The sequence below is a fragment of the Leopardus geoffroyi genome, chromosome E1, assembly GCF_018350155.1.
Source record: "Leopardus geoffroyi isolate Oge1 chromosome E1, O.geoffroyi_Oge1_pat1.0, whole genome shotgun sequence".
Classification (NCBI taxonomy): domain Eukaryota; kingdom Metazoa; phylum Chordata; class Mammalia; order Carnivora; family Felidae; genus Leopardus; species Leopardus geoffroyi.
Window position 1 is genome coordinate 12,269,034 of NC_059330.1, and position 12,711 is coordinate 12,281,744.

The 12,711-nt window shown below is 52.1% G+C and overlaps 1 protein-coding gene across 1 annotated transcript in view; it reads right to left on the reverse strand.

Annotated features, from left to right (window-relative positions):
* Positions 1–722: 722 nt before the first annotated feature.
* Positions 723–12,711, reverse strand: part of USP22 (ubiquitin specific peptidase 22) — a 46,010-nt gene continuing 34,021 nt past the window's right edge. Inside the window, exons 8-13 of the mRNA XM_045487647.1 lie at positions 12,134–12,292; positions 7,517–7,643; positions 6,529–6,620; positions 5,655–5,717; positions 4,578–4,727; positions 723–3,821 (exon numbers count right to left, since the gene is read on the reverse strand). Of these exons, the coding sequence (XP_045343603.1) occupies positions 3,779–3,821; positions 4,578–4,727; positions 5,655–5,717; positions 6,529–6,620; positions 7,517–7,643; positions 12,134–12,292 (634 nt within the window). The 3' untranslated portion in view covers positions 723–3,778. The remainder of the gene's footprint in view (positions 3,822–4,577; positions 4,728–5,654; positions 5,718–6,528; positions 6,621–7,516; positions 7,644–12,133; positions 12,293–12,711) is intronic.

Here is a 12,711-nt window from a genome sequence, read left to right on the forward strand (position 1 = left end):
CTTAAGGGGGATAAACTTCCCCTGAGGGTCACAACGCTGGTTCCAGTTCATTTGAAGAGAGTGCCTAGGACCCAGAGTGATTCTCTGGCATCTCTTGGTATTTGCATGTAAGGGAAGTAAAGGAACTTGCAGCAAAGGTCTCTAAAAAAGAACAATTCTGCCATGAAGGTCTGGGTCAACCAGGTAATAACCAGCTGGGGGAGGTTCTGAGGACAAGGGAAGTGGGGAGGTTGGAGGGGAAGAAGGATGTCACGAATGTCAACTACAGTCCTGTACCAATTACAGAATCAAGGGCAGTGCAAACTGGACACATTTTCGCCTTATTTCTACACGCTATTTTCTCATTTGGGGAGCTGACTGCAAAACCACATGTATCGTTATACCACGTCCCGGATCCTGTCGTCGAACCCTGGTAAGGATTCCTGCATTTAAAGAAGTTCCTGAAAGCCCGCGGTTGTCCCGAGTCCATAGGTATGTCCCCACAAGAGGAGTGGGCCAAAGAGCAGTGAGCCCATCACAGGACATGAGGAAACGTGGGGTGTGTGGACTCCCCCACACTCAGAGCAGTCGCTAGACTGGTCCAAACCAAGCATGAGGTCTGGCCGCGGGCCTTGGCGGGGTTCCCGTCACGACAAAGTGTGCCCAGGCATCCACACAGTGTGGCCACTCATCCACCGTGCCCTTTTCAGCTGCCGTCATTAGGAACAGAAGAGCTGGCCAGATTTCGGAAGAAAATGTAGCTTTATTATGACATAGGAAAGACTACAAGCCATTAAGGTAGAAGGGTCGACAGTTCCTTAAAATGACAGGTAAGAGGGGGGTGTAAACATCTTGGTAATAAAATCCACAGCACGATCATTGGAATCTTTTTCTCACGATTTTCGTTTTCAAGGTTATAGTAAATGAAACAGTCACTTGAATCGTCAAAAGAATGGCAATTTTACCCGGTGAGAGCAGACACACCAAGCCAAACTACAACAGCACGGGGCGACGTGTCGTGGGGGCGGGGGCGCTGCCGCAGGAAGGAGACCTCAGACTGTCCTTCGCCCTGGAGCAGAGGCCCGGCCGCTCGGGCCGCCCGCCCCGCTGCCCCGGCCCGGACACTGCTCAGAACGCACAGCAGACTCTGAAGATGGAAAGCTGGTCTCACCGTGGAGCATGGAAATGATTGCCAACATCTCAGAAAGGCAGGGTGTTTTAAAAACACTGGTGGGGGCGCGGCGGGGGGGGGGGGGGGGGAGGTCACCCAGTGATCCCTTAGTGTCAGACGCACTTGGTAACGACCTGAACACCTATACAGGGGTGGTTACTAGGAAATGAGAAAGCCATTTTCTGGAATTTCACAGCTGGATCGGGAGCAAAAGGAAAAATTCCCAGGTCCGTCACGGAGGATTTAGTTCCTAACGTGGTAAATTCACACGAAAACGCCGACGGCAGGATGCCCTGCTGGCAGCACGGGGAGAGGGCAACCCCTGCGGTAACAGCTTGGCCAGTTCTTCCTGCCACAGGGGGGCTTCCCGGCACAGGCAGAGAGCGCCAGGGCCAAAGGGAAGGCAGAGGATTCATTTGGGTATAAGCATTTGATGTCTACAAAAGATTAAGGTGGCCTGTCTGTCCCCAGTCCTCCTGTTCTTGGAGCAGCCGAGCTCCTGAACACGAGCAGCGACAGACGGGGGAAGCGGGGCTGGCCAGACCACAGGGAACCTGCCAGAAAACCCAGGACAATCCAGTAAAGCCAGGCCACAAGGCAGCAAAGCACATGGCTCAGAACTCTGCAGGCCAAGTCAGCTCTTCTCCCAGGGTGCTCCTTATTAACGGGCAACGGCTCTCCCCAAAAGACATCTTCACAACACGGCCGGCCTCTCTCTCTCTCACACACACACACACACACAGACTCAGCACACGTGGCCATTTCTGGAAATCTGCACCCATCCGTATTTCTGATGACGCCTGCTATCTTCAAACCCTTATTCCTAAAATGAGAATGAACTGAGCAAGTGCTTTAAAAACTGCATCACTAGGGAGTTCGTCATGTGTGATGCTGCTGCAGCAGATGACTGCTGTTTCACGTATTCTAGCGTCTTCCACGCTGAGCAGTAACTACTCCACTCCTGCTGCTGCTACCACTTCCTAAATTGACTAGGCTAATGAGCCGGATGTGGTCCGCTGTTTCCGCACGGCCTGCCGGCTAAGAACAGTTTGTACATTTTTATGTAGCAGGAAAAAAAATTTCATGACCTGTGAAAACTGTCCAATTTCAGCGTCCACGGGAAGGTTTCCTGGAACGCAGCCACACTCACGTCTTTATGTATTACCTATGGCAGAGACCACTTGGCCCACAAAGCCTGAAATATTTACCACCTGGCTCTTTACGAAACGGCGTGCTGAGCCTGAAACAGGATTCTCCTCCTCTCCAGGAAAGAACATTCCACAGTTCAGATGCAGACCAGGCTCCCGGGACAAGCACTGCTTGTTGCGCGAATCATATGCTAAAGCAGCATTTCCTCCCCCACATCTCTGGGTTGGTAAGTTCTCAGAAGCGGACAATCTAAGCTTGGGTGTGGACAGACAGATGCATGCAAGGTATCTTACAAGGAACAATGCAAAGTGTTTCCATCTCCTCAAGCGGCTCCTCCCTCTCCCCACCAGCTCGATCACAAAGCCATTTTCTCCCTGCTACCATTCAAACTACACCAAATGCAGAGCAGAGGCACACGGCAATGAAAGCAGGCCCCACCGGGGGCCACTCCCACTTCAGTCCCCCACGGGAGCCGCCAAGCGGCGACCGGACAAAGCATGAGGAAGGGAAACGAAGAAGCCACTGAAAACACTTCATTGACTCAAAAGATTAATATGACAGAGACACTTAGCTGCAGCCTGATTCTCCTCTGCTGCGTCTGCCTGGTTAAAACCAGGACACGGACACTTCCGGAGGGAAGGGCGGAGGGGAAGCAACAAAATCGGCCCCGATTCAGAAGCAAGATTCACTCTCGAGAGAATAAAGGAAAACGACCTCAACTTCAGTATAAATTCAGTAATTCATTCACGTTACTACCATTACGTTTATGAAAGTCACCATCGTGGAAAAAGAGAGAAAAGGGGAGGGAGGATTAGAAAGTGCCTATTTCTAAAAAAAAAAAAAAAAACAAACAAACCAAGAGAGAACACCTGGGCTGACGCTTCCACATGCAGTTTGATGCTAAGTTATCTGCGGAACAGATGTGCCTGGAAACCCCAGGGAGTGTCTTCAGTTCCACAGGCTCGGGGGGGGGGGGGGGGGGTTCCTCTGTATCTGCTGACAAGACGGCGGCTAAGAGTTCCACACTATATATATATTTAATACTAAACTCACAGAGAGAAAGGTACTTGCAAAGTCCTTTGTCCTCACGCAGTGTCTTTGGCTCCTCTACTTTCCTGCTTTAATGGACCCATGATTTAAAAATGGACCCCCCCCCCACCCTGGCCCCCGCACATTTTCTTGAGGAGCACAGGAGACACCAGGGACGCGTCCACTCTGCCCCCGCCCACGCAGAGCACACCCGCCTTTAAATGCTTCCGTGGCGCGGTCCCCGGGGCCTCCTTCCGAGCGCAGCGAACGCCACGACCCCCCAGGCACCGACCCGGGCCGCCGCTGGGCCCAGGCCACGGAGGAAGCCGGCGCTCTTGGGGGCACTTCCGTGGGGGGAGGTGGCGTCACGCAGTCGGGGAGGACGGGGACCGTTCTGTGAGGCTCTGCCAACTCATCGCCCTCATCTCTCCTGTCCGGCCGCAGATAAGGCTACTCGTATTCCAGGAACTGTTTGTGGTAGAACAGCAGGTACCTGAGGAGGCGAAGAGGAAAGCAAGCTTCTGTTGTAACTCATGAGAAGGGAAAACAAAACCACCCCCGCCACCTGCCACTGGCCTTGCACGGTGGCCTTGGCACACGCTGCCAGTCTGACTGCTTGCTTGGTTGGGTTTTGAGTCTTAGTTCCCAAGGGGGAGGGTCCTTGCCCCCGCCTAACGCTGGAGCCCCAAGCCCATCCTCCCACCGGCCCACCGGCAAGTCGTGAGCCCCATCAGTCCTGCCTCCCGCTTCTCTGGGTGAGACCCCACAACGGTGTCTAGTCCAAACCCGCCCCTTTGGGTGGCCTCTTCAGGCCCACAAACTGTGCTCTCAACACAAATTCCCCACCGATTCTAGCAAGAGGCCTTCCTGCTGCCAGTAAACACAAAGGGCAGATGCCTCACAGAGTTCACGGCAGCTCATCCCAGCCCACCCCTGGGGCTGGGACCCCACTGACAGTCTTAGGAGGAATAGGGATTTAACAAAGCGGGGGGCCAAGGAGGAATACGATGGGTAGAGAAGAACGAGCTCCCCGAGAACTGATGTGTCAGCTCACGTCGTGGGTAAAATAAATGACCGCGTGGTCTGAATTAAGGTGCGATCCAGAGTGACCAAGAGGTATATCCTCTCCTGGCCAGCGACCGACCCAGGCTGGCGTCCTGTCCAGAACAAGCCTCATTAATTCAGCGACTGACGGTGAAAATCCCTGAATGGCTACACACTCGGGGAGTCAGCTGCTACCCAGACATACCCCTCGCTGTCCAGCACGTCCTCGATGCTGGCCTTGGTGATGATGGCATCGTCACATTTGAACCACTGATCCTTGTGCTGCCGGATGAAGCTGGTGTAGTGGCCGCTCTCCAAGGTCCCTTGGTGGTTAACTACCGCAAACAGGGAGTACCTAGCGTGGGAGCAAGGGTGAGGGGACAGAGGGTGTGGGGAGGGGGCGTGGTTAGCTCAGCGGTATCACGGTCGGAAACCACAGTCTGAAGCGGCCAGAAGCCTGCAGTCAGTAGCCCCCCGACACTAAATGGGAACACCCCAGGAATGAGAGCTGGAGCACAGAGGGTAAGAAAGCCTGCCTAGCCCCACTTGGCTCTCGGGCTGCTTTGCGGGAACCACATTTAGTGGAAGTGGGGACAGCAATCCGTCCTGGGGGTATTGGAACCACGCTCTGCCTTGTGCTTTCTACCACACCACCAGTAAAAAGGGTGGTGGAGGAAACAACAGAGGCTTTGGGGCGCCTGGTGTGGCTCAGCTGGTCAAGCGTCTGCTTTCAGCTCATGACCTCCTGGTTCATGGGTTCGAGCCCCACGTCGGGGTCTACGCTGACAGCTCAGAGCCTGGAGCCTGCTTTGGATTCTGTGTCTCCCTCTCTCTTCCTCCCTGCCCCCGCTCATGCATGCTCTTGTGCTCTCTCTCTCTAAAATAAATTCAACATAAAAAAAAAAAGAACAGAGACCTTATTGCAATGCCAGTGAAGATAGAGGCCAAGAGGCCTACAATTCAGACTCCGAGCCTTCGCTCTAGAAATGCAGGGGCCAGGATGACCCTCGTGCATGCACAGAAGCCAGGAGAGACGGGTCAGGTTCCTACATCAGCGAGGTTTATGGTGCAGCTAGCTGTGAAAAGTCCTTTCCTAACAGGGCTTAAGCGTTTTCAACAGGGGTCGGGGGGCAGCAAGACAGGCAGCGGGGCCAGGGGCCGAAAGAAACAGGAGGGCTGCCACCACGGGGCCCTCCCTGCCAGGCCTACCGGAGGTCCCGCCCCTCCCCCCCACCCCCCCACCTTGGAGATGCCCAGGGCAATCCCACAAGGTGCCACTTACTTATTGTCATTATTGAGACTATCCGTTGGCTGCTGGTACTGACCGTTCATCCTGCTCTCTTTGCTGTAAGAAACAGAAGCAAGACTCAGCATCGTTGGAAATAATAACCAAGCAGACGCCTGGCTCAAATGATGTACCACTACGACCGGGGCCTCCTACACCAGACACGGCACCAGGTACGCTCCAGGCATGCTTTCTAGGTCTTCCAGCAGCTCTCCCTTCTAGGGGAAGACTATCCCCAGGTGAAGGTGAGGCGATGGGAGGCTTAGGCTGGCGAACTGACCTGCCCAGAGCGTCTGCCACGAGGCGCAGAGCCAGCCCAGATCAAACTGACCCCATGTCCCGGCAAGGAACAGAGTCTTCCCCAGGCGCTTCCAAGGATGAGCGGCTGTGGCGACACCTTGCTGCCTCAGGCCAAGTTTGTGGTAATTTGTTACAGTGGCCTAGGAAACTAACACATGTCTAACATATTAGGGAAGGCTGCCCTTACTTGGAGGATAGATTTGAGGTGGTCTAGGATATCAAGACTTGAAAACAAGAGAAATGGAATCTACAACTGCAAAATCAACCGTGTTTATCTGTAGCCAACATCAGTCCCATCGGCGATCATGCTGTTTTCTCTCGGTGATCCCACCTCGACAACCTGCCAAGTCTGAAACCTGATCGAGGATCACTAGGGAGAACCCAAAGCTGAAGCAGCACATCTGAGGAAACTAAAATGTGTCTTAGGTCAAGATCAGGATAACAATTCAGTTTTAGCACATATGGATACATCCATGTCTAAACCGGCTCATCGGGACCCCAGTGCCAATCACTGACCCCATAGAACCACACCCTCCTGATCACAGATACGGCTTAACAAACCCTTTCATACCTGGACGCCATGAAGGGGGTCATGTCCAGTTCCAGGGGAAAGGACACATATGTGGTGATCTTCCTCCTCAGTTTGGCCGAGTGTTCAAATCGCTACAGAAATTTGGGGTGGGGGTGGGGGGAGAGAAGGAAGAGGATGAAGCTCTACGGGTTTCCCCTGATGGTGCCTCTCTGTGCACTCCCAAAAGTGGGCTTTCCCTTTCTGAATTGCCCTTCGGCCACGTCTAGAGCTAGCAGATTCAGCAACGGGATATTAATCCATACAAATCTAATTTATACAGTTCAAAAACGAAGTCTTGAAACGATGGGATTGTTCAAAGTGATCAACACCAAGCGTACAAAAAAGTAATCCTACGACAAACCTGGCAAAGTGCAAGGTAGTAGAAAACAGAATATCCATAACGTCTGGGAGCAAAAAAGAACATACTGTTCTTTTCACCAGACAAAGACATTCCTCTGCCTAGACTCGGGCCACCAAATCCAGCTAGAAAGCCAGGAATGGTTCGGTTTTGTTTTTTGTTTTTGAAAGGGCCATAAAATAAAACAAAGATTAGAACACAAAGATTCTGTGTGGCTGTGAAACCTAAAATATTTACTGTCTGACCCTTTACAGAAAAAGCTGACCCACCCCTGGACTGGATCATAATGCTAAGGGTCTTGTTTGCTTTTAAAAAGTAAAAGGACAACAGAAAACTGATGTCGAGGGGGGAAGAATCCGGGTGGGAGGAGAAGTAAAATTTTAACCCCCCCCCCCCCACCCCAGTAGAGCAACTCACATCCTATTTTCATCATGAGGTCATTACTTTCGTTTACCACAAGCCTCTCTGGGCAACAGAAGACGGGGAGAGAGTTCCAACCTACCACCCTCTGGTTTCTCCAGTGTTCCTTCCCGAGTCACCGCAGCTACAAGACACACTTCCTACACCAGACCAAGAGGCTCTCAGTTGTACTGGGGATTAAATATGGAGTCTGCCTTCTGGAAAACTTACTTTGAGATGAAAGCAGGCTACAATGGGCAGTTTCTTCATGGTGAGCTGCTTAGTGGACTCCTGGTAGCTATGGCAGCCGCTACACTTGATCTTGGCGCTGCTTCCTAAGTGCTCTGGTCTCGTGAATCTATGAGACATTTGTATTTTTAGGAAAAAAAGGTGGGAGGGGTGAGAAAAGGAAAAGACAGAAAAGAATCATTTGACCGCTTTTGATTGGCTAATTTCCCTACTTGAAAACATGCGTATAGTCAGGGGTGTTCGGATTTCAGAAAAAGGAGATGACGCTCACACAAAAACTGTACACAGATGTTCTGAGCAGCTTTATCTGCTTTAATAGCAAAACAAAAAACAAAAGAAAAACCACGAAAGGAGCAACCCAGATGTTCCTCAGTGTACGAAAGGTTACGTGACACCATGGAATACTGCTAGTCAGGAACAGAGAGGGACAAACTATGGATCCACACAACCGGAAGAATCTCCAGAGAATTACGACTGGGGAGGTAAATGGGGCCCTAAAATTACATGTCCTAGGGTTCCATTTACAGAACATTCTTGGAATACTGAATTTACAGAAATGGAGAACAGATTCCCGCTGCCAGGGGTTAAGAGACAGCAGCAGTGGGAGGGCAGGAGGAGTGGCTGTGAGTCGCGATGCAGGGCTGGGTACCAATGTCAGTACCGTGGTTGTGATCTTGAACTCTGATTTTACAAGATGTCATTTACCGGGGGAAATGGTAAAGAGTAAAGGGTATCCAGTTATTTCAGATAAATGCATGTGACTCTGTCTCTCAAAAGTTAAATCTAAACAATGGGGAAACGAACATTTTCTAGTGGTGAAGACAGATCACAACATAGAATAGAAAGGTTGCATTAAGTAAGTCGGCAGGCATTTCTGTCACAGGTGGTGGTTACTAGAGGGAAAAACGCATGAAACAGGATGTTTCAATAGGACTTCTGCCAAATTTTTTAAGTTTAAAGCTGAAAAACAAATAAAATTCATGTTTTCACATGGGGCCTGGAAATCTTTCTTTATGCTTTGGAAATTCTATGATCTCACCAGGGGCACGACGACGCCCCCTTATGACCAACGCTGGCCCTGCCTGCCCCATGTAGTGCCCGGGAAGTGGAAATCTGAGGAGAGCAGTTAGATCTCGTTGGGGAGAAGAAGGACGGAAGAAGCCATCTGTGTTCACTGTAACCTGCGAGAACTAGCCCACAAACGCAATCAACAAAATCCAGAGTATGCATAATTCTGTGGAAAATGAGCTTCTCGGCACAGAAACAGCAAGAAAACAAAAGGGGGAGCGGAGGCCTACGGATTGGGAAGGGACCTGTGAAAGCAACCAACCAAATGTAATGTGTGGTCCTAGTCTGGGATCCTGATTTGAACAAAGTGCATAAAATAGTTTTTTATAAAAACAATGAGGGTAGTTTGAATACTGGATACCTGACTGGAGGAGAGAAGAAGGCACCTGTGTTTAGAGTGAAGACTTTGGATATACCTGAACCGCCACAACCCTACCCCACGATCCAATCTTCCAACTCCGAACAGTTTGGCCCCATCCCAACCAGACTGCTCAGGGCCACCCCAGGGGCCGCACCCGCCTCCCTAGCGTCTCCACAAACTGGTCCAGCCCACACTGGCCATGGCAGGCCCAGGCTCGAGTACTCAGACCATGCGTCACTACTGAGCAGAGAGCACTGTGCACTGAGGAAGAACACTGACTTCTAGATCTGGAAGCCCGATGCCAACCCACAGCTACAATTAGGCCTAGACTCTGCTGGTCTGCAAACATTCAGAAAGGCGATCGACGGCGGAAAGCAAGCGCCCAGGGCAACAAACCTACCAGGCCTGGCTGCAAAGAACACTTCCTTAATGGAGCCCCCGACCCGCACCATCCTCGCCAGAGAAGGAACGAAAGCCAGGTACTCTGCTCGGTAACAGAGGCTCCAACTCCCCGAAACGCAGCGTTCTGTGGCTTGTCAGTCAGACCGCGGGTGAAACACTCCATCTCTCCTCCAATCTGATTCACACAGTTTATGCCAATTATATGCACTTGACCACCTATTCTTGACTAAGCTACTGACCAGTAAGCACACTGCTTCTCACGATGAGACGCTTATACAATGTGCACCAACGGGGGTGCCTGGGCAGCTAAGTCGGTTAAGTGTCCGATTTCGGCTCAGGTCATGATCTCACAGCTCGTGAGTTCGAGCCCCGTGTGGGGCTCTGTGCTGACAGCTCAGAGACTGGAGCCTGCTTTGGATTCTGTGTCCCTCTCTCTCTCTGACCCTCTCCCACTTGTACATGCTCTCTCCTCTCTCAAAAAATAAAAATAAAAAAAAATAAAATGTGCATATAAGTCAAGAGTCATCTTTTGAGGTTTTCCCATTTTTAATTCTTCTGGAAGTTCCTAATCATCTGTCATTTTTCTTTCCATGTGCAGTGCCCCTAAGCTGAAACACACCTACCCCCACCCAAATCCCTGTCATCTCTGCCAAACTATGTGAACTTTCTGACACAAAATATGTCAACTAAACCTGCTTCAGCGCCAAGAAAATGTACTGAACAAGTCCCGCGGTGCCAGACACGAAGAGGATTTGGCTTCAAATTCACATAGCCGTAAGTAAAGAATGGAAGGACGACGGAGCCCAGGTCACAGATCTTGTCAATTATGTATCCGGATCACCCTCCACTCGTGTTCGGGGAAATTCCAAACCTAGGTGGGAGGCAGGGCTGTCTCCCTTCATGGAGGTTTACCACAAAAGCCAGGTCATTGCTTTTCCCACCCACCTGCATGGTGGGCACACGACCTAGGCTTGACCAGCCGGATGCCCGTCATCAGGCCTCGGTATCTGGAAAAATCATACTAAAGAAGCAAGTGCAGGAGGAACTTGTACTGTCAGGGAGCAGCATCTCAACTGCACCTGAGGGCAGCCGGCCCAGCAGCGGGCTGCACCTTCCGGATGCTGGTCGCCGAGCCTCTTCTGGAGACCACCCGCTTGCTGAGCAGGCTTTTCTCTAGCCTTCCTGTGGATTCTGCGAACTCCCTAGTACCTTTACCCGCTTAAGCTCACCAGAGTCCATTTCTGCCGTCTGCCGCCTCGCAAGCCCTCCGGCCTGGCATACGCGGGCACGCACTCACTCGCGTGTCTACGAGACGCCCATCGCCACGGGAGGGGCCGCGGGGCCACACAGAGGTGGTATGAGGCCGTCTCCTCTGCACTGAGAAGACACAGCACGTAAACGCAGCAGAACTGAGAGCAACACAAAGAGTCGGAGCCCACAGAAAGGGGGACATGGAAACCTAGGAAAGCGACAGGCCCGTTCTCAGGAAGGCCTTCGTGGTCCCGCTGAGAGTCCACCTCCTCCGCAAAGGGTTCAGGGCGCACAGTGAGCGCTCCCTCAGGGCAGCTACAGAGGGGTGACCGCCTCCTAGCCGCGCCCGCACTTGCTGAAGACTCAGAACGGAGGGTCTCTGCAGCCACGGAATTACAAACACCTCCGCCGGCTTCGTCATCTACTCCCATAGCGGAACTGGAAAAGGGACCCTTTGCAAGTGACACAAACTGGAGACAGATGTGCTCCGCCTCTTCTTGGCCACTCGGGCAGGGACCTGGCTCCGCGGCACTCCTGCTCCCGACCTGGCATTCCCTGTGCATCTCAGCTTGCCGAGCGCTCCCTCCCTGCCTCTGCGCTGTGGGCAACCTTCCAGTTTTACTGAAATTCATAACTAAGTTCAACGGAGTTGTAAAGACTCCCTTGGAAAATGGTGGGGTTTTTTGCTTTGAGCATTTGCTTGTTGTCCAAATTACAAGTCTGATGCCCCACTTACATCTGGACCTATCAGTGTGACAAAGCCGATGCACTGAAAAATTCTACACGTGCGCCTTTGAGCCTGCTGACGTACAGGGCAAGATAAATGCCAAGAAGCTTGTCCCTCTTTTTAAGGAACACCTCCGCCCAAGAACGTATCTACAGCAACCTTTAATTCAACAAAGGTTGTCGAACACTAAACTCAACTAAAATAAAGCATGGGAAGGGCTTCCGTTCCGCAACATTGCAGGTGACACCAGCTACCTTAACACGTTTCACAGCAACCCTGCCCTAAACCTCAGCACTTGTCGAAATCGGTGGTGTGGTAAAGGGACACACACAACACCATGAATAGGCTAATCGCCTCCAGGAAGGGCCATGTGCCACAGCGGGGGGCCAGACTCGGGTGCAGAGCATTAGTCCCAGAAGGTGAGGGAACTTCAACTTCAACTTCTGCTCTGTGGCTCCCTGTTAACGGACACGGGGCGGGGTGGGGAGCGGGGGTAAGCAGCCGTGCCACACACAGGCTACAAGCAAAGCCGGCTGAATGGAAATCTCTAGTCATCGTGCAAACATGTGACAGACAGACCACGGGAGCCACCTGCAGGCTGTCACATCTTTCCTTGTTGTCTACACAGGACATGTGAATAAAAATACTACTGGGGCCCTGGGGTAGCCCTGAATTTATCAGGACTTTACTCTGACCAACCACTACCCCAAAGAGCCTCAAGGCAAGGAGAGACAAGTGCCTGCAAGGAGAGACCATCCTTCTTCTACAAAAGCGTGGGCGGCTTTCTTACCTTCGCAAGCAGTCCGTGAGCGTAGTGGTTCCCGCTACGTGGCTTTCCCCATTCACCACGCTGCCCTCGCTGCCTGGGCTCAGGGGCCAGAACTGGGTGGAAGAGCCAGGCAGGTCTAAACTAATGTCCCAGAAGGGGTCGATGGTGGTGGAGACTCCACTAGAAGCAAGAGGAGATAAACGCAGAGGTGAGAAGGGACAGCCAGGCAGCTTCAGGGGCACCCCCTGGCGGATGGCACCTTGACGTCCTCTCACAGCTCTGCCCTTTCATCCAAAGGGCATCGAAGGTCAGAAAACACACTGAGTGCCCCCGCACACCAACCCTGGGCCCCCAAGGTGGCCCTACAGAGGAACAGCAGGTAAACCACTTAAGGCAAAGGTTGCCCCTAAAGCAACCATTTCCAAACCCAGGAGATCATCACAATCATTTTGGGGTTTTTGTGAAAAATAGAAACTTCTGGGCCCCACGTCCAGAGACTCTGAATTGATGGATGTGTGGCCGCAGCATCTGAGAACCGCAGAATGTTTGCCTGGGAGCTGGAAACCGTGGGCCTACGTGGAATGGAGACATCAAGCACA